This window comes from Oryx dammah, unplaced genomic scaffold (assembly GCF_014754425.2).
Source record: "Oryx dammah isolate SB20612 unplaced genomic scaffold, SCBI_Odam_1.1 HiC_scaffold_10, whole genome shotgun sequence".
Lineage (NCBI taxonomy): Eukaryota > Metazoa > Chordata > Mammalia > Artiodactyla > Bovidae > Oryx > Oryx dammah.
In genome coordinates this window covers 23,024,338-23,045,333 of record NW_024070194.1, presented here as the reverse complement: position 1 = coordinate 23,045,333, position 20,996 = coordinate 23,024,338, and the positions used below count along the sequence as shown (strand labels likewise).

At 46.9% G+C, this 20,996-nt stretch overlaps 1 protein-coding gene across 2 annotated transcripts in view; it reads left to right on the top strand.

Moving 5' to 3' along the window:
- Positions 1-11,031, top strand: part of SLC52A3 (solute carrier family 52 member 3) — an 18,530-nt gene extending 7,499 nt beyond the window's left edge. The window contains exons 2-5 of one of the 2 annotated variants that reach the window (XM_040247639.1): positions 4,734-5,346; positions 6,983-7,482; positions 9,197-9,320; positions 10,136-11,031. In XM_040247639.1, the coding sequence (XP_040103573.1) occupies positions 4,780-5,346; positions 6,983-7,482; positions 9,197-9,320; positions 10,136-10,348 (1,404 nt within the window). In that variant the 5' untranslated portion in view covers positions 4,734-4,779 and the 3' untranslated portion in view covers positions 10,349-11,031. Of the gene's footprint in view, positions 1-4,596; positions 5,347-6,982; positions 7,483-9,196; positions 9,321-10,135 lie in introns of those variants that run through there. The other variant, XM_040247638.1, reaches the window with a different exon arrangement.
- Positions 11,032-20,996: the final 9,965 nt, after the last annotated feature.

Sequence of the window (20,996 nt, the reverse complement as noted above, 5' to 3'; positions counted from 1 at the left end):
ACTCTTCTTGTTCATGTATCAGTTCAGTTCAGTTCAGTCGCTCAGTCGTGTCTGACTCTTTGCGACCCCATGAATCGCAGCACGCCAGGCCTCCCTGTCCATCACCAACTCCCGGAGTTCACTCAGACTCACATCCATCAAGTCAGTGATGCCATCCAGCCATCTCATCCTCTGTCGTCCCCTTCTCCTCCTGTCCCCAATCCCTTCCAGCATCAAAGTCTTTTCCAATGAGTCAACTCTTCGCATGAGGTGGCCAAAGTACTGGAGCTTCAGCTTTAGCATCATTCCTTCCAAAGAAATCCCAGGGCTGATTTCCTTCAGAATGGACTGGTTGGATCTCCTTGCAGTCCAAGGGATTCTCAAGAGTCTTCTCCAACACCACAGTTCAAAAGCATCAGTTCTTCAGCGCTCAATCTTCTTCAAAGTCCAACTCTCACATCCATACATGACTACTGGAAAAACCATAGCCTTGACTAGATGGACCTTAGTTGGCAAAGTAATGTCTCTTCTTTTGAATATACTGTCTGGGTTGGTCATAACTTTTCTTCCAAGGAGTAAGCATCTTTTAATTTCATGGCTGCAGTCACCATCTGCAGTGATTTTGAAGCCCAGAAAAATAAAGTCTGACACTGTTTCCACTGTTTCCCCATCTATTTCCCATGGAGTGATGGGACCAGATGCCATGATCTTCGTTTTCTAAATGTTGAGCTTTAAGCCAACTTTTTCACTCTCCTCTTTCACTTTCATCAAGAGGCTGTTTAGTTCCTCTTCACTTTCTGCCATAAGGGTGGTGTCATCTGCATATCTGAGGTTATTGATATTTCTCCCGGCAATCCTGATTCCAGCTTGTGTTTCTTCCAGTCCAGCATTTCTCATGATGTACTCTGTATATAAGTTAAATAAGCAGGGTGACAATATACAGCCTTGACATACTCCTTTTCCTGTTTGGAAACAGTCTGTTGTTCCATGTCCAGTTCTAACTCTTGCTTCCTGGCCTGCATACAGATTTCTCAAGAGGCAGGTCAGGTGGTCTGGTATTCCCATTTCCTGAAGAATTTTCCACAGTTTATTGTGACCCACACAGTCAAAGGCTTTGGCATAGTCAATAAAGCAGAAACAGATGTTTTTCTGGAACTCTTGCTTTTTCCATGATCCAGTGGATGTTGGCAATTTGATCTCTGGTTCCTCTGCCTTTTCTAAAACCAGCTTGAACATCTGGAAGTTCACGGTTCACGTATTGCTAAAGCCTGGCTTGGAAAATTTTGAGCATTACTTTACTAGTGCGTGAGATGAGTGCAATTGTGCGGTAGTTTGAGCATTCTTTGGCATTGCCTTTCTTTGGGATTGGAATGAAAACTGACCTTTTCCAGTCCTGTGGCCACTGCTGAGTTTTCCAAATTTGCTGGCATATTGAGTGTAGCACTTTCACAGCATCATCTTTCAGGATTTGAAATAGCTCAACTGGAATTCCATCACCTCCACTAGCTTTGTTTGTAGTGATGTTTTCTAAGGCCCACTTGACTTCACATTCTAGGATGTCTGGTTCTAGATGAGTGATCACACCATCGTGATTATCCGGGTCGTGAAGATCTTTTTTGTACAGTTCTTCTGTGTATTCTTGCCATCTCTTCTTAATATCTTCTGCTTCTGTTAGGTCCATACCATTTCTGTCCTTTATCGAGCCCATCTTTGCATGAGATGTTCCCTTGATATCTCTAATTTTCTTGAAGAGATCTCTAGTCTTTCCCATTCTGTTCTTTTCCTCTATTTCTTTGCATTGATCGCTGAAGAAGGCTTTCTTATCTCTTCTTGCTATTCTTTGGAACTCTGCATTCAGATGCTTATATCTTTCCTTTTCTCCTTGGCTTTTCACTTCTCTTCTTTTCACAGCTATTTGTAAGGCTTCCCCAGACAGCCATTTTGCTTTTTTGCATTTCTTTTCCATGGGGATGGTCTTGATCCCTGTCTCCTGTACAATGTCACGAACCTCATTCCATAGTTCATCAGGCACTCTATCTATCAGATCTAGGCCCTTAAATCTATTTCTCACTTCCACTGTATAATCATAAGGGATTTGATTTAGGTTTTCCCTGCTTTCTGACCACATATAACTCCCAACAAAAAATTCATATGTATCCTGGTTCCTCCCTTACCTCTTTGGAGCAGTTCCTCAGACCTGAGAGGCTGTCTTCCTGGCTATAATCCTCACATTGCTGTTGTTCAGTTGCTCAGTCGTTCCCACTCTGGGACTCCATGGACTGCAGCATGCCAGGCTTCCCAGTCCTTCACCATCTCCTAGAGTTTGCTCAACTCATATTCATTGAGTCATTGATGCCATTCAGCCGTCTCATCCTCTGTTGCCCCCTTTCCTCCTGCCTTCAGTCTTTCCTAGCATCAGGGTCTTTTCCAATGAGTTGGCTTTTTGCATCAGGTGGCCAAAGTACTGGAGCTTCAGCTTAGCATCAGTCCTTCCAATGAATATTCAGGACTGATTTCCTTTAAGATTGACTGGTTTAATCTCCTTGCTGTCCAAGGGATTCTCAAGAGTCTTCTCCAACAGCACAATTCGAAACCATCAATTCTTCAGTGTTCAGCCTTCTTTATGGTCCAACTCTAATATCCATACATGACTACAGGAAAACCATAGCTTTGCCTAGCTGGACCTTTGCTGGCAAAGTGGTATCTCTGCTTTTTAATATGCTGTCTACGTTGGTCATAGCTTTCCTTCATAGGGTCCTTGAATAAAGCTAAAACTCACTGCTCTTATGTTGTGAGATGCTGAGTTTTTTTCAGTTGACAAACCCTCTCCACTGTTTCTTCTTAGACTGAGGATAACAGCACAGGTGGTGTGATACAGGTAATTGGGAAGCTAGTGAAAAAGGAGAGGCTACCCACTCCGGTATTCTTGGGCTTCCCTAGTGGCTCCGTTGGTGAAGAATCCGCCTGCAGTGCAGGAGACCGGGGTTTGATTCCTGGGTTGGGAAGATCCCCTGGAGAAGGGAACAGCTACCCACTCCAGTATTCTGGCCTGGAGAATCCCATGAACTGTATAGTCCATAGGGTTGCCAAGAGTCAGACACGCCTGAGCGACTTTCACTTCACTTTACTTAAACAGATCACAGCGTGGCTCTAGAGAGCTACAGTCAGGCGGTCTCCAAGGGCCTGTCCAGAGATGGAGCTCTATAATTGGAGAAGAAGAACTCCAGACTGGAATTTTATATCAGATAACCATATTTTTGTAACAGATAGTGTGATGTGTTTACATGGTTCACAAATCAAAGTTATATAAAAAGATCTACACTGAAATGCTGCAAACATCCCAGCAGTTTCTATGTGTCCTTCAAAGTCTGCTTTGTGCAAATACAAAGAGAACATATTCTTCCTCCTCTTCCCCTAAGTCCAAAAGACCATACACTCTCCACCTACCTTGATGTTGTTCTCTTATCAACTCTGCCTTGAGGCCTGTCACCATCCATCAGCCAGTGAGCTCTCCCACCTCCCTCTCTTTGTAACAGGTGTGTGCTATTCCAACAGGCCATCATCTCTTCCACTAGCCCCTCTTCTGTGAATGGCACAATTGTTGTCTCTTATGTTTTGCTGTTATCAACAAGACTGCAAGAAATAGTAACCTTGTGTATAACTCATGGCCTTGGAACAATCTCACAGTGAGAAATGGAGTCATTGTTGATTGACGTTTTCCCATGGTGAATGAAGGGGACAGTCTAAGACTTACTTGTATTTTTCCCTCTGAACTGTTCATATCCCATGTCGACTTCTCTACTGGGTCTTTTTGTTCTTAATCTGTAAAAACTCTTGACATATTAGGAAAATGAACCTTTTGTCTGTGCCTTACATTGCAGTATTTTTCCCCAGGATATCATCTGTCTTTTGATCTTGTTGGTATTTTTTTGTCATTTTTTGCAGAGGCTGTTTTATTTGTTTGCTTTTGTGCGTTCTAATATTTATGCAGTAGAATGTATTGTTGTAGCCACGCGTTCCGAGAAACAAACACACTCAGAAGAACAATGCAGCTGGTGGAGTGCAGTTTATTACACCAGTGGGCCCAAGGCGGAGTCTCCTCTTAGCCAAGGACCCCGATCAGTTTTTTGTGAAAACCTTATGTACCCTAACTGAACATGCCCAAACCCACCTCCCCAAATTCCCTGAAACTAGTCTGAACAAAGGAAAAGAAAGATACAATCAAAGTTAACCTGTGATTCATATGCCTTAGGCCTAGGTAGTTAACAGTAGACAATTATCAATAAGCCTGTGATCATACCCCAATAAGCATAATAGAATTTATGATTCTATGCAGTTACACAGACAATTAGGGTATTCTTTTAGGTGAGGGAGAGTCTATGTACGAGCCCTGGGACTCTTCCATGGGTGGGGGGGGGTCTGGTTTTCCAGTTGGTATTTCATTTCCATAGATACTGGGCATATAGCTCAAAGTCCACAGTCTGGCCCAAGATGGAGCCTGTTCTGTCTGTTTCCTTCTTCAGTATCGAATTTTTCTTTTGTGGACTCTGGATTTAGGAGTCATGATGAGGAAAGCTTTCCCTGCTGAAAGGTTAGTTATAAAGGGATTTCCATGTTTTCTGCTAATAAAAAGCCAAGGTGTTCATGGAGAGGGGAATAATAAGAGAAAAGCCTGGGCCCAGAAGCACAGTCTTTTGCTCTATGATGCATGTGATTGGCTCACCTGATATTCTTCTCTATCAAACACATTGCAGGCTGATCTGGGGAGGGAGCTGCCTCCGGCCCAGGGCGGACTTCACCATGGCCCTCCTGATACACCTGCTGGTCTGCACGTTTGGGATGGGCTCCTGGGTGGCCATCAACGGGCTTTGGGTGGAGCTGCCCCTGCTGGTGACAGAGCTCCCGGAGGGCTGGTATCTGCCCTCCTACCTCACAGTGATCATCCAGCTGGCCAACATCGGCCCCCTGCTGGTCACCCTGCTCCATCACTTCCGGCCTGGCTGCCTCTCCGAGGTGGCCGTTGTCTTCACTGTGCTGGGGGTGGGCACCATCGCCTGCACCCTCTTCGCCTTCCTCTGGAACGTCACTTCCTGGGTGCTGGGCAGCCGGTACAGCATCGCCTTCCTAGTCCTCACCTTCTTCCTGGCCCTGGTGGACTGTACGTCCTCTGTCACCTTCCTGCCCTTCATGAGCAGGCTGCCCACCTACTACCTCACCACCTTCTTTGTGGGCGAAGGACTCAGCGGCCTCCTGCCTGCACTGGTGGCTCTCGCCCAGGGCTCGGGTCTCACTACCTGCGTCAACGTCACGGAGATATCGGCCACCACCCTGAGCCTGGAGACCACCAGGAACGTGGACAGCCCACAGGTACCTGGCATCTCTCAGGGTCGTTGCAGCTCTGTTCTTGGTCACAAGCAAGATCTTACCAAGGGCTGGTGTTCCCTAGATGTTGGGTGGACCCATGTTCTCCACCCGACAGCACTTTTGATCACTTGGGGGCGCTGCTGAGACACACACATATCTAGGGTGGGGCTCCTCTGAAATCCTTGAGGTCGGGTTTATTTTGAAATCTGGAGTGTCAGATTGTAGAACACACTTACCCCACGTTTAAGACAGGGCCTGTGACACGGCAATGGGCACAGCGATGCCCACAGCCCACAGCCCACAGCCCACAGCCCAGGGCATTCATGCACCACAGGCAGATGAGGGCTATAAACAGCTTCATATCCAGTTCAAATGTTGCTGTCAACCAAGTCACAAAAACATCCCGACTTTCAGAGCCTTTTGGATTTTAGATTTGCAGATAAGGGATTGTGAACGTGTCTTTATTGAAAATTCCCCAGGTGCCACTAATGTACAACCAAGGCTGAGAACCACAGACTTTAGACGCTGATAAACGTTTGAACGTTACTCCATGTGTTTACAGCATCAAACTTTCTCACTGGATATGGGACAATATATATGTCTGATATTATCCAAACCACAGCAGTGCAGCAATGGTTGCAAACCAGTGGCCTGGGCCACCATAACAGGCCAGATTTTTTTTTTTTGAGAGAGAGTTTGAATTAGTTAATAACATTCAAATGTTTTGAAATTTCACATAAATCTAGATGCATGATATCTCTTGAAAACGGTCGCCACAGGCCGCCTTTGGGTGGGGCTGTTCTGTCTCAAGCCAGCCCCATCTCTGAATATGCATATTTTCGGTTGCCAGCCCTGGAGAGCATTGAGTGGGCGGAGCTGTAGCTTCTGTCCTGACACCTCCATGCTCTGTAAAGTGGGGACTGCACTGGCGCTGTCAGGGGACACATACAAGCTGATACAGACCCAGTGCTGGTGCGCAGCGAGCGAGTCAGTGTGAGCAAATATTATCCTCACCATAGTAGCTGTATATTATCCATCACTTACATAATAATGAAAATGCCTAGTATTTATTGTATACACACAGACCTCGGAGACAATTACTGATTTGGTTCCAGACCACCATGATAAAGCAAATATCTCAGCTTAACGATAGTCACACTAACTTTTTGTGTGCCTATAAAAGTTATGTTTATGCTATATGTCATCTATTGAGTGTATAATAGCACTGTGTCTATAAAAACAACATACATAGCATAATTTTAAAATATTTTATTACTAAACAGTGCTAACCATCTAGGAATTTCCTGGTGATCCAGAGTTTAGAACTCAGCTTCCACTTTAGGGGATCTAGGTTCAATCCCTGGTTAGGCAATGAAGAGCCCACAAGCTGTGTGGGGCAGCCAAAAAAAAAAAAAAGTCACCTATCATCTGAGCCTTCAGTGAGTCATAATCTTTTTGCTAGTGGAGGGTTTGAAATAATTCAAGAATTACCAAAATGTGACCCAGAGGCAGGAAGTGAGCAAATGCTGTTGGAAAAAGTACCAATAGATTTGCTCAACATAGGGTTGCCACAAACCTTCCATTTGTAAAAAAAAAAATCACCCAGGGATCTGACTGGCCCTTGTTTTGTCTTTCCCAGGGAGCTAGCAGCACTTTGGTGTCTGAGCTCGCTGGGACAGCACCCTCTGTGACCCACCTGGAAAGCCGTTACCTGCCCGCCAACTTCTCACCCTTGGTCTTCTTCCTCCTGCTCTCGTTCATGATGGCCTGCTGCTTCGTCGCCTTCTTTTTCCTCCAGCGTCAACCCAAGCGCTGGGAAGCCTCCATAGAAGACCTCCTCACCTCTCAGGTCACCCTTAACTCCATCCGGCCGCAAGAAGGGAAGGAGCTGGGTCCCCCAGAGGAGAGCGGCAAGGCCCAGGGCGCTCCGGAGGAGAAGACAGCCCCCCGGCACCTGGCCCCCCTGGCGTTCATCTACGTCCTGGTGGCCTTCGTGAACGCGCTCACCAACGGCGTGCTGCCCTCGGTGCAGACCTACTCCTGCCTGTCCTACGGGCCTGTGGCCTACCACCTGTCTGCCACCCTCAGCTCCATGGCCAGCCCTCTCACCTGCTTCCTCTCCATTTTTCTGCCTAACAGGTCTGCCCGCACCCGGCCCTGGAGAGCTCGGGCTGGGGGTGCACTTCGTGTCAGAACCCAGAATCCACCGCGCCTACCTATCAGGCTGGAGGTGGGATAGTTAAGAACACGGTGTCTGGGTCTCAACTGCCTGGGTTCAAGTCCCGGCTCTGCCACTTGCAAGCTCTGTGATACTGGACACCTCTCTGGGCCTCAGGAATCTAATCTGGAAAATGGGGAGAATAATAGCTCTTCTTAGGTTTCTGGGGGCTAATTGTGTCAAGCTTTTAGAGCAGTGAGTGCCTGGTGCAGGTCAGGTCTCTGTTCACCACCACTGGCCCAGGAGGAGGAATAAGCAGGCCGGAAGCGAGGCTCCTATTTACAAATAGAAACCCTGAGGCTCGGAGAAAGCATTTGCTCTGGTCTAATTCCCAGGATTTGAGTCCTGCCCTCCTGCCTCCAGTCCACGCTGGCCCTCTTACAGCTGTAATTCTAGAAGAATGGCTGGGCAAATTGATAAAACGCAAATTGAGTCAGCCTAGATTGAGGCCTGGGGTTCCAAACTTTAATAAGTAACTTAAGTGGTTCTGATGCAGGGGCTTCAGACCTCCACAGGAGAAACACCCACCTTGGGGTCATGAAATTTTAGGTCCCCCCTGCCTCCCACCTGCTCCTCTGCCCTGCCTGTCCTTACTGCCTCTCAGCCCTGCCCATCCCCACCTGCCATCCTCACCTCCCCTAGTCCTGCTCACCCCACCCCCACCCCCTGCCAGGGAAGGAGGGATCATGAGGATGGGAGAGCTGGACAGATGTCAGTTTGCCAGAAAGCTGAGTTTTCTCCCTGTGGTTTGAAAACTGTGGAGCGAAGCTGGAGATCTCTGAGGGAACAGACCAGAGACTGCAGATCTGTGGACTCTGAGATGCCCAGAATGTTAGAAATATAGAATCTGAGAGTCCCAGAATCCAAGAATCCTGAGACAGAAAGTGTCCTTAGACGTAGGCAGTCCTCCACTCTAACCTGTCAGTGTGGATGGGGAGATCCTGGGGAAAAGGCCTCAAATGAAGGATGGTGTCCTCAGTGGTCAGACCAAGGGCTACATGGAAGGCCACCAGTGCCTCTGAGCCGGCTACCAGGGCCCCCAGATCATGCAAATCTCATCTTGTGGACCAGGGAGCTGAGGCTTGAGGGAGGAAGTATCACCCGAGGCTGCACAGCACACCCTACAGTCGCGGTGCCATGACCTAAGCCTCCCACTCATCTGCCCAGCTTCCTAGAGTGGGTGCGAGGCGTTGCAGGAGGAAATAGCAACAGATGGTACCAGGTGGGCCCACAACCAGGGCCAGGCCCTACACACTCTGCTCCCCAGCATTCTCCCAGCTACATAAGACTCATCTCACAGGTGAAGAAACTGAAGCTTAGGGCCCAGTCTTGCAGGAGGAACTGGGATTTGAACCAGGCTTGTGTAGCCCCAGAATCTGTTCTGTTTCTCCCACTGGGATCCTGGGCTCTGCTGTTAATACTCAGGATGACTTGTGCCAGTCTTGATCTCAGGAACCTCACTGATGCACTTGAACTGGGTAGCCTGGAAGTTTCCACATGGGTCTAACCTCTAAACCTGGAGAAGCTGACCACTCCATGTGGCCCCCTGGAGCTCGGGCTGGGTGGGGGAGTAGGGGCAAATGTTCAGGCTTCTCACTCCTCCAATCACGCCCCATCCCCCCAACTCTGTCCTAGGTCTCTGCCATTCCTGGGAGTCCTCACAGTGCTCGGGACCAGCTTCGGAGCCTACAACATGGCCATGGCTGTGATGAGCCCCTGCCCCCTCCTGCAGGGCCACTGGGGCGGAGAAGTCCTCATCGTGAGTGTCTGTGGCGCTATCCCCCTCCCATCTCTACCTAGCCAAGGCCTAGGAGACCCAGAGTATAGCTGCTTCTATTGACCAAGTGCTTTGTGGTTACTTGCTCAGGAAGCCCAAGGTGGGTGTGGGGAGGAGGCGGGATGCTCTCACCGGGGAACAGAGGCTTCAGAAGGTTAGTTGGTGGGTCCAAGGTGACAGTCCAGACTCTCCCATGAACGCCACACTCTGCACTGTGTGTATGGCAGCAGTAGCTTTCTCCCAGCTGCCCCTGACTTGAGCATGCTGCGCCGTGCTTAGTTGCTCAGCTGTGTCTGACTCTGTGACTCCATGAACTGTAGCCCACCAGGCTCCCCTGTCCATGGGGATTCTTCAGGCAACTTTGGGTTGCCATGCCCTCCTCCAGGGGATCTTCCCAACCCAGAACTCAAACCCAGGCCTCCCCCATTGCAGGTGGATTCTTTTACTGTCTGACCCACCAGGGAAGCCCAAGAATACTGGAGTGGGTAGCCTATCCCTTCTCTAAGGGATCTTCCCTGCCCAGGAGTCGAACTGGGTTCTCTTGCATTGCAGGTGGATTCTTTACCAGCTGAGCTACCAGGGAAGTCCTGACTTGATCATGGGGGACAGAAAGTCATTGGGTTCTCCTTTATCCTTGGGGAGGTCAACTCAGGGGGCCCCATTAGCTCTCCTTGCACTTAGAGGCTATTCCATGGGGTTCTCTTAGCCATGTTAGATCACCCTAGAAGTGCCCTTTGCCCCTGGGGCTCACCCCAAAGTCACCTTCACTCAGCATCTCTCCCAACGTGTCTCTGCAGGTGGCTTCTTGGGTGCTGTTCACTGGCTGTCTGAGCTACGTCAAGGTGATGCTGGGTGTGATCCTGCGCGACCACAGCCGCAGCGCCCTCCTGTGGTGCGGGGCGGTGGTGCAGCTGGGCTCGCTCCTGGGAGCGGTTGTCATGTTCCCGCTGGTCAACGTGTTGAGGCTCTTTTCATCCGCTGACTTCTGCAGCCTGCAATGCTCCGCCTAAACCAGCTGAAGGGACGTGATCCATCATAAGGCCCCGCCCTCATTACTAGCTCCTGAAAACTGGGACACCTCGAGGCAAGGTGTGTGTGCCCAAGGTCACAGAGCCAGTGGTAGACAGCAGGGAGGCAGAGCCTGAGTACTTTTGTGTACAACACAAACTTCTCTCAGGAAAGGTGGGCAATGGTATGGGCCTCCCAGGGGACATGGAAATGCAAAGCACAGCCCACCCCAACTCTGTCGCAGTGCCTGCAGTTCTAGCTTCTCAGACCTCGTTTTAGCTCTTGAGAGATGACTGTGAGAAATGAACTATTTGCTGTCGTGTCAATAAACAAGGGATATCACAGCCTCCAACGACTGCAGGTGTCCAACATGAGCCAGCGAGCCCTGAGGAAACTCAGGATATGAAAACACGGGATACTGGCCCCAGATAGCTGAGGTGCATATCAGAGGGATGATTTCAGTGAGCCCAGGCTCATGCTAAATACACAGAAAAGTGCTGAATTGCTTAACTTGCAGTTTCTGGTTTTCTTTCATTAACAGTAATCTATTGATGCTTCCACTACCTGCCCTTTGTGGCAAAACTCCTATATCCTAGCTCCTCCCCTAACCTCCTCAGAGCAGTTCTCTCGGGGTTACTTGAGATGCTGCCTCCCAGGCTTGAAGTCCTAAAAATTCCCGCTGAATAAAACATAACTCTTTAACTTTTAGATTGTGAATATTTTTCATGTCGACAACGGTTCTGCAGCACCCAGCTGGATGGTGTTAGAAGGGGAACAGCTGGGAGGGTGAGCCGCCTGTTATAAGCCATGTGACCGTGGGGAAGTCACTTGATTGCTATATACCTCTATTTCCTCTTCCGCAAAATGGGAATTATTAGCACCTATGTCATAGGTTTGGCACAGGGATAAAAGGGAGAAGCACCCAGCATGTCCTGATCTGATGACCAAGAGTAATAACAGGAGTGACAATCAACAAGCCTAGAAGTGGCTAGAAGGGTTAAGAGATGTCCCCTTCTCCGTATCCTTTCCACCCCTGTTCTCACAGAGAAGCTTCTAGAAGACAGATGGCTAATGGTGGACTCTCTCAGGCATCTTTGTGTCCCGGTATGGAGGAACATTGTACCTCACCTACCCCTTCTTGTTACCCCTGCTGACCCAGGAAGTCTTGCTCCTTGGAGAGTAAATGACCTCCTAAGCGGCAGAAGGAGAGGTTTGGGGTGGAGGGGCCACAGCAAGACTCTGAACATGAGTTCCCCCACCCCATTCACTGCTGACTCTGAACTGGGAGGCAGTCCTCTGAACTGGAGGGAGGAGTAAAATGGGGAGGAGTGTGTTAGCTACCTGATAGTTTTGGGTTTTATCTTTTTTAAAATAAATAAATAAAGATATTCCTTGTTTTCACACTAAGGTCATCCTTCCAGAGAAAGTCCAACATGAATGCCAAAAAAATGTTTCAATATAATCAGCTTTCACTTGGTTCTAAAGTGAAGGCTGAGCTCAGAAATAAATAGAATCAAGGGCTTAGAGAAGGTCTGATCCTGGGACTTCTTTTCTTCACAGATTTGTTCTGTTTGCTTACCACCACCTCTCCTTTTTATTTTGAACAGATAATATAAAGTCACATATTTCAAAAATCATAAAATATAAAATGATATTTAGCAAGAAAGAAATTCCATCCCTCTCCACCTCCCGCTGTGTCCAGTTCCTCTTAACACGTACATGAGCACTTTTATTAGTCCCTTGCTTATTCTTCCAGAGATTATGCAAATGTAAACAAATTCAAATATAGAGTCTTTTTACATAAAGAGTAGTAACTCACTGTGTAGTTTGCACTTTCACGCAACAGTGAAAATGTAGTCTTCTTATTCTTCGTCATGATTGCATAGTATTCCAGATTTGTTTTCAACCAGCTCTCTGTAGAGAGGCATTTGAAGGTGTTGGAGACAAAATTCTAAAAATCTCCCACCAAATCCAAAAACTTCCCACTAAAGCAGAAAACATAGAAAATTGATTATTGAATATATGTTCAATGTGATTGTGGTACACATCACGGACAGTCTGCTAAAGAGATCGCAGAGGTGGAAAGAAACTCCACCCTTTTATAAAGGCCAGCAGACACAACCTGTTAACATTACATCCAGGTTCTCAAATGACAACTTGTCCTCAAGAAAGAGAACTAGATGGTATGGTTGGTCATCCTGAACTCAGCTGGCATGTGGGGTGGCTGTCTATTAGCTAATTGTCTTCGTCCACAGGAAAGAAGAATCCATATCTTTCTATGAAGGTGGCATTGCAACTTGGAGCCAAACCTTGAAGTTAAGCTCCTCACCTGGCCCAGAGTGTGGGTGAAGGGGGCGTGGCTTCCTGATATTTACATTGCAAACAGAGAGTTCCTCCATCCTTGAGAAAAACATTCCTGGATAGAAAAACTGACAAGAGGCTTATTTAGCTTTTCCAAAAGACTCATCTACAAGGGAAAAGGATCTGAGAAAAAATTTACAAGTTTTCTGAAGTAAACGCTCTAAGAGAAAGGAGCAGGGATGTCTCTCTTTTTGGTGCCAGGAAGAAATGTTTTTATTTGTATTTGCCCTTCCAAGGGCGTTTGGATTGTTTCTAGTCATTCCACCCACAAAAGATACTGGAGTGGATGATGAGCACAAAGACCATCTCTGTACTGACGTGGGAAGACGCTCCAAGATTAATTACACACACAGGAAGCAGATGCAGAAGAGCGGGTAGCCTGCAGTGCTAGCCATGCTAGTACATTCTGTCAAGGACGAGGTGGGAGGGCAGTGGCTTGGTATCTGGAAAAGGCACCTCTATCTGACAGCCCTCCCTGTGGTTTTGCTTCCACCCACCTCCTTGGGAGTCCTGTGACCTTGACAGCCTTTAAGTTACCTTGCACAAGTCAGCTCTCCTTGCTCTCTTCCTCTGTACAATGGGGACAATAAAAGCCTCGCTTTTTCAGGGTTCTGGTGAGGATTAATTAGCTTCACACCTGCAAACAGTGAGCGCTCAATCATTTTCATTAAAAGCTTCCACTTTGTGAGAATATCTGCTCTAGACCCTGAATGCCCCTTAACCTCAGGCCTGCCCTGCAAGTCTGACTCAAGTCACATGATGTCTTTATGGTCCAACCAAGGGCATTTCCCGGAAGAATGAGATCAGGACTCTGGACTCTGCCTAGGGTTGGCAGTGGGTGGGTATCCCTGAGGACACCCCCTGATAGAATTAAGGTTATAGATCTTAAATAGGGTAGTTACTTTGGATTACTTGAATGGGCCCAATCTAATCACATAAGTCTTCGAAAAACAAAGAATCAGAAGAGATTCAATGGGGACTTGCATGGTGTTTCAGTGGCTGGGACTCTGTGCTCCCAATTCAGGGGGCCCCAGTTCCATCCCTGGTCAGGGAACTAGATCTCACAGTCCGTAACTGAGTTCACATGTCATAACTAAAAAAAAGAAAAAAAAGAAAAAAAAATCCCACATGTCACAACAAAGGTCGAAGATCCTACGAGCCACAATGAAGACCTGGTGCAACCAAATAAATAAATAAAAATAAACATTAAAAAAGAAGAGAGTCAGTGAAAGAAATAAGAAATATACACTTCAACAGCAAAAAACCCCCAAACAATCCTATTAAGAATGGACACAGGAACTAAAAATATGTTTTTCTGAAAAAGACACACAAAAGGCAAAAAAAAACCCCAAAACTGTATTATACGCTTGAACGTCAATAAAAGAGTGGATCTGAAGTATTATCACCACACACAAAATAGTAACTATTGGAGGTGACAATGTGTTAACTAACCTTATGGAGGTTACAATATATACGTGTATCAAGTCATCACAGTCATACACCTTACACTTACACAGTGTTGTGTGTCAATTGTATCTCATTACAGCTGGAGAGAGAAAAGGGAGGAAGGGGGAGGAGGGAAGGAAGGATGGAGGGAAGGGAAGAGAAAGGAAAATAAAAGAAAAAGAGGGAGAAAAAGAAGGAGGAGGAAGCAGGGAAAGAAGGAAGGAAGAGAAAGGAAAAAAAAGACCTGGCAGAAGTCAGAGAGATGCCAAATGTCTTGGGTCTGAGATTCAGGAAAAACCTATATGCAAAGACCAAGAAGAGAGGCACCGAGGAGCCAAGTACAGCCCTGGCTGACAGCCATCAAGGAAGCAGGAAGCTGTGACCACAAGGAACTTGATTCTGCTGACAACCTGAATGAGTACGGAAATGGATTCTTCTCCTGTGTAAGGACACAGCCCTGTGGACACCGCGATTTAGCTCTATGAGACCTGTGTCCAGCTTCTAACTTAAGAGTTGTGAGATAGGAAATTGGCATCACTTTAAGCTGCTGCTTGAGGTAACCAAGCAGCAACAGAACCAGGCCCAGTGGTGTGTCCTCTCGGATCCTCACAGACTCCTTAAGTTTATAAGGCGCATGGTGTGTGTTAGACAGCCTTTATAAAACAGCCCCCAGAATCCGGCATCACACGGCAGATGTGGAAGCAGAGGTCCAGATGGTGGAATGAACGAGCCAGAGTTCCCCAGAAAACAGGCTGCAAAGTCAGGGCACAGACCCTGGCTCTGAATTCAGGGTTCTTTCTAATGAGCTGTTGGCTTAAATACTGAAGTATCATACTTCAGATTTATCCTGGAGGAAGGTGGTCCCAAGAACTCGGAAACATAAAATCAGGACTGCTCTGAGAAGAGACCTGTGGCGTCATCTAAAATGGGATTGGTCATCACTAGAATCCCCGAAAAGGAAGTGTCCACCACAGTGACCTAAAAGCTTCCCACTGCCGCCCTTCCTGGTGGGCCAGATGCCAGGGCACAGGGCCATTCCTGCGGTCATCTGCCACAGGTCTCCCCATGCCCTGGGGTCTTCCTGAGCCTTTACTGATTTAATTCTCACAGAAGCACTATGACGTACTTCCTGTTATTATCAGTTCTATTTTGCAAATGAAGAAACTGAGGCAAAAAAAGGTTAAGTATCTTATGTGACGTCACATAGCCAGTGAGTGGGGGAACCGATACTTGGACCCAGAATGCCTAGGCTCTGTATTACATGCTCTTTCTGCGTCAGAGACACGAGTCTCAAAGCATGCGAACCAGACAGGAAAACCTTGGCTTCAGGCAAGGAAATTGGGCCACAGAGAGATATAGCTCCTTCTCAGTTCATTGTCATTATCATCTGGTTTGAAATAGAAACAGAAAACTCCAGTCCACCCCTTGGCCCCAACTCTATCACTCCACCGGACACACACACACACACACACCAACTCCTCTGGAACTGAAATGAAGAGACGAGGAATTAGTGCTTTTGTAGGCAGAATGTGCAGAGACTAGTGCTATCCCTTTAAGAATGAGTAGCTGAGGCACTGGAACTTGCCAGAGTTGTGTATCAAGTACATCAAGTTGTGTATCATGTATTATAATTCTGGTTTTGCAATGGCATGGTCTTTCCTGATTCACTTCATGATGTTTATAGAGGTAAAACCTGGGGGAAGACGTGAGACATACAGAAAACATAAAGCAAAATGCCAGATGTAACGTAGTTCTGACTGGACAAAAATACCACGCTCTAACAGGAGACACAGTCTAGATTCAAAGATACAGATAGGTTGAGAGTTAAAGGATGAATATATATATCATGCAAACAGCGATATCAGAGGGTTACTCCATCAGGATGATATAAAAACTATAAACATACTTGCACCCAAAATATATGAATATATAACAACAGAGCCCAAAAATATATGAAGCAAAAATGGACAGAATTAAAAGGAGAAATAGACGATTCAATAATAATAAGTGGGCCCTTTAGAAAGTGAAGTCTCTCAGTCGTGTCCGACTCTTTGCGACCCCGTGGACCGTAGCCCACCAGGCTCCTCTGTCCATGAGATTCTCCAGGAAAGAATACTGGAGTGGGTTGCCATTTCCTTCTCCAGGGCCCTTTAATACCCCACTTTCAATAATGGATAGAACAACTAGGCAGAAGATCAACAAGGAAATAGAAGTCTTGGACAACACTATAAACCACTAGATCTAAAAGACATTTGTAGAATATTCCACCCCAAAACAGGAGAATACATTTTTCTCAAATGCACATAGGAAATTCTCTAGGGTAGACAATATGTCAGGCTACAAAATGAATCTCAATAAATTTTAAAAGATTGAGATCACACAAATAGTTCCTTTTACCACCAACTCTAAGAAGTCTCTGGAATGGTTCCATATGAAGATTTAGCCAGAGGATTTCATGGTGATTGTTTGAAAGCTGGAAGCTTCTGGAAGACTTTAGGGCTTCTATCTAAGCATTACCTCATGTCACTCTACAGTGAGCATTAACTTAGTTAACACTTGATAAGCACTTACAAATGTGCCTGGCATGTAGTAAGCACGTGATAAATTTTAGATGTTATAATTCTCACAATAATATTATGGGGTAAGCGTCAATATTTCCCCTATTTTACAGGTGAGGAGATAGAGACTCAGAGATGCACAGTAAGTTGCCTGAGGTCACACAGCAAATAAGCAGGGGTCCCAGATTAGAAGTTAGTTAGACTTCAAAGCCCCATGCAAATGCAGAAGGGCAGGTCTCAAGACTTTCACCACCATGTTATTTTCAGTAGCTTAAAATTGGAAACTGCAGAGGTCCACCAACAAAGCTGTTCTGTAGCCCAGCACACCCAATCAGGCAGTGCTTTGCGCTGGTTACAAGAAACGAGGCCACCCTCTATGTAGGGACATGGAACCATCCCCAAGGCATTTTGTTCAGTAAAAAGAACATCTGAAGAAAAGTTCCATAGCCCACAGGAAGCAAAGTCAAATCTTCTGTAAAATCTAAGTTCATATGTGTGTGTGACCTAGGAAGGCTCCTATGAACAAATGAAGGTATTTAAACAATAGGATCTATTTATAGGATGCTTCCTTTCTTTAGACTGTTCTTTTTGCAGAGTTTTGAAATAACACATGCTCAAAGGAAAAAATTCAGAGTACAGCAAATTGTCAAGAAGAAAAAAGGAATCATCAGAAATCACTTCCTCCAGAATTAATTAGGCTAACATTTTGGTATCTACCTTTTTAAGTCCTCTTTCTGTGTGACTGACTGAGAGTGTGTGTGAGTGTGTGTGAGTGTGTGTGTGTGTGTGTGTGTATGTATATATATATATGGTTTTTCCAGTAGTCATGTATGGATCTGAAAGTTGGACTATAGAGAAAGCTAAGCACCAAAGAATTGATGCTTTTGAACTGTGGTGCTGGAGAAGACTCTTGAGAGTTCCTTGGACTGCAAGGAGATCCAACCAGTCCACCCTAAAGGAAATCAGTCCTGAATATTCATTGGAAGGACTGATGCTGAAGCTAAAGTTTCAATACTTTGGCCACCTGATGCAAGGAACTGACTCATTGGAAAAGACCCTGATGTTGGGAAAGACTGAAGGCAGGAGGAGAAGGGGACGACAGAGTATGAGATGGTTGGATGGCATCACCAACTCGATGGACATAAGTTTGAGCAAGCTCTGAGAGTTGGTGTTGGACAGGGAAGCCTGGCTTGCTGCAGTCCATGGGGCTGCAAATAGTCGGACACAACTGAGCAACTGAACTGAAATTATATATATACATATATATATATATATATATATAATATGCTTGGAGAAGGCAATGGCACCCCACTCCAGTACTCTTGCCTGGAAAATCCCATGGGTGGAGGAGCCTGGTAGGCTGCAGTCCATGGGGTCGCTAAGAGTCAGACATGACTGAGTGACTTCACTTTCCCTTTTCACTTTCATGCACTGGAGAAGGAAATGGCAACCCACTCCAGTATTCTTGCCTGGAGAATCCCAGGGATGAGGGAGCCTGGTGGGCTGCCATCTATGGGGTCGCACAGAGTTGGACACGACTGAAGCGACTTAGCAGCAGCAGCATAATATGCTTACATATGGAGAAACATACATATACAAATCTCTGGAGCAGGAACTGGCAACCCACTCCAGTATTCTAGCCTGGAGAATTTCATGGAGAGAGGAGCCTGGCAGACTACAGTCCATGGTGTCCCAAAGAGTCGGACACGCACACATATACAAATATGAGAATTCCATTGTGTAACAAAATGTGCCCCACATTATAGAAGCTTAAGAAACAGAGAAGTGTATTTCTCTATCACATTAAATCTGGGTTCCAGGCAGAGTGTTGCTCCACAATCATCATGGTTTCAGCCTCCTTCTATTATTTTGCTGTATTACTCTCAACCTGTGGCCTCTCTTCAAATGGGTAGCATGACCATCAAGTGTGTGGACTCTGGTCCTAGACTTCCTGGTCTCAAGTCCAGGCTCTACCATCTACTAGCTCCGTGATCTTGAGTTAGTCACTTAAATTCTCAGCTCCTCATCTGTCATAATGCTACTTCATAGCGTTATTAGGAGGAGGATGAGAATAAATGCAGACAAAGGTCTCAGAACAGCGCCTGCTCAATAAATGTTAGCTGTTTTTATTATGTAACTTCAGAAAGGCAACTGTGTGTCCAGAAAGAAAGAGAGGGAAGGGAGGATGCCTACACTGTACACAGTGTGGGCGGTTCTGCCTGGACACGAGCCCAGCTGTAAGCAAGATGCTGGGGGCGTGGACAGAATCCCACACATCTGAGCGAGAGCGAATCTAAAATTATAGTGTGCAAACCAATGCGATGGCTACCACACCCTGCCACTCTTTTTGTTCAGTGTATTTATTACTGCAAAGGACTCTATTCAGAAAACTGCCAATGCCTTATTTTATGAGATTGAAAGGGTTTTTCAGTGTTTCTTAAAAAATGTGTTTACTTTCAATTTTCTCCTCACCCACGTTAAATGCTCTCCCCCGCAGTAACTATCATTTCAAAATGATAAGGGCTAGAATAAATGCTAGGGACTTTCCGAAGGTTGTTGAGCTGATAGTTGGGGAAGCCAGAGAGAGACGCCACCTTGAGGACTCACAGTTCAGTGCTCTCTCTTCTTCGATCCGAGCCCTGGGGGACAGTCATGACATTCTCCCACGGACCCCCGACCTCCCCTCCGGCTCCTTCCTGAGTGGAGGGGAGGGCAAGTCCACATGTAGAACTTGAACATACTCTAGAAGGGTGTTTGGAGTGAGGAGAAAGGGGATATGGATTCGAATCCCACCCAGCTTCACAGCTAGCTCTGTGTGACCTCCCTGAGGTTGCTGCATGAAGGTGACACTCTAGAGGCTGACACCTACGTCGACATATGTATAGGTGCACACAGTAAGAGCTCCAGAATTTATTCCCTTCCCGCCATGTAGACAGGGAACTCTGGATGCAATGTAGCTTTGAGCCAGCAGGTGGCGCTGCAACCCAAGAAGCAGGAGAAAGGGTAAGAAAAAGGGTCTGGAGGGTTGATCAGCTAGGGTCCTGCTGACCGGAGGGCGGGGTCGGGGGCTCATCCAGGGGGAAGGTGCCCGCACCAGTGCCTGCCACGCCCACACGGGCAGACACACCCAGCATCTCGCATAACTGCCTAACCAACAACCAACCTTACACGAGAAGGAGGCCTTCCCATATGAGATCTCCTTGAATCCTCACAACTGCGCTAGCCAATGCGATCCCATTTTACAGGTGAGGAAACTGAGCCCAGAGAGGCAAAGTGAGCTGTGCTAGGTCAGAGAGCAAGTCCATGGCAGAGCAGGGATTTGGGCTATGCCCATAATAAGATTTTCCAGGCAATAGTCCTGGAGTGGCTTGCCATTTCCTTCTCCAGGGGATCTTCCTGACCCAGGGATCGAACCCGGGTCTCCCACATTGTAGACAGACACTTTGCCGTCTGAGCCACCAGGGAAGCCCATCATAATAATATTAACAGCCAACCCTAGCAGAGCAGAAAATGTTCTGTTGGAACAGCTAACACTGTTCCAAGGCCTTCTGTACACATTAATTCAATAAATCATAACAGCCCTATGAAGTAGGTATTAGCATTTTTAGTTTCAGTTTACAGAGGAGAAGATGAACTTGCCCAAGGCCACACAGCCAGAGCATAAGAGCTGAGATTTTTAACTCCAGTGTCTCTGCTCTAAACCACTGCACTCCTTGGCCTTCTGAGGACAGGCATATGGGATGCATGGACACACCCCCTCCTGTGCTCACATTCTCAGCCAGGGCGGTACCAAGAGCAAGGTCCCTCAGTGCTATGCAGGGAACAGACCCACAACACACCCCTCACCTGGCCCCGACACCACCCTCTCTGGCCATGTCAGGAGCCACTCCCCTGTGGGGAGGAGAGGAGACATCCCCTGGGAAGGCCCCTGCTAAATGCTACCATTTCCCCAGGGCAGCCTCCTACCTGAAGTCTTCCTGCAGCCCCCAGACGCCATGAGGTCACCCCTCATGAGGTCACAGCCCCACTTAGGCACGAGGGCGGGATCTCTCTGGCCGCCTAGGCAGTCCAGGAAGGAGTGAAGCAGGGAGACCAGTGCGGAGGCCGTGGCAATGGCCCAGGTGGTGGTTGTGGAAGTGGAAGGAAGGATTTGAATTCTGGGTATATTTTGAAGGATGAGCCCACAGAATTTGATGAATTTGATGTGTTGGGTGTGAGAGAAATTGTTATGATATGTAATAAAATACATGACATACATTAGGTGAGAAGGTATTCGTTATCAAGT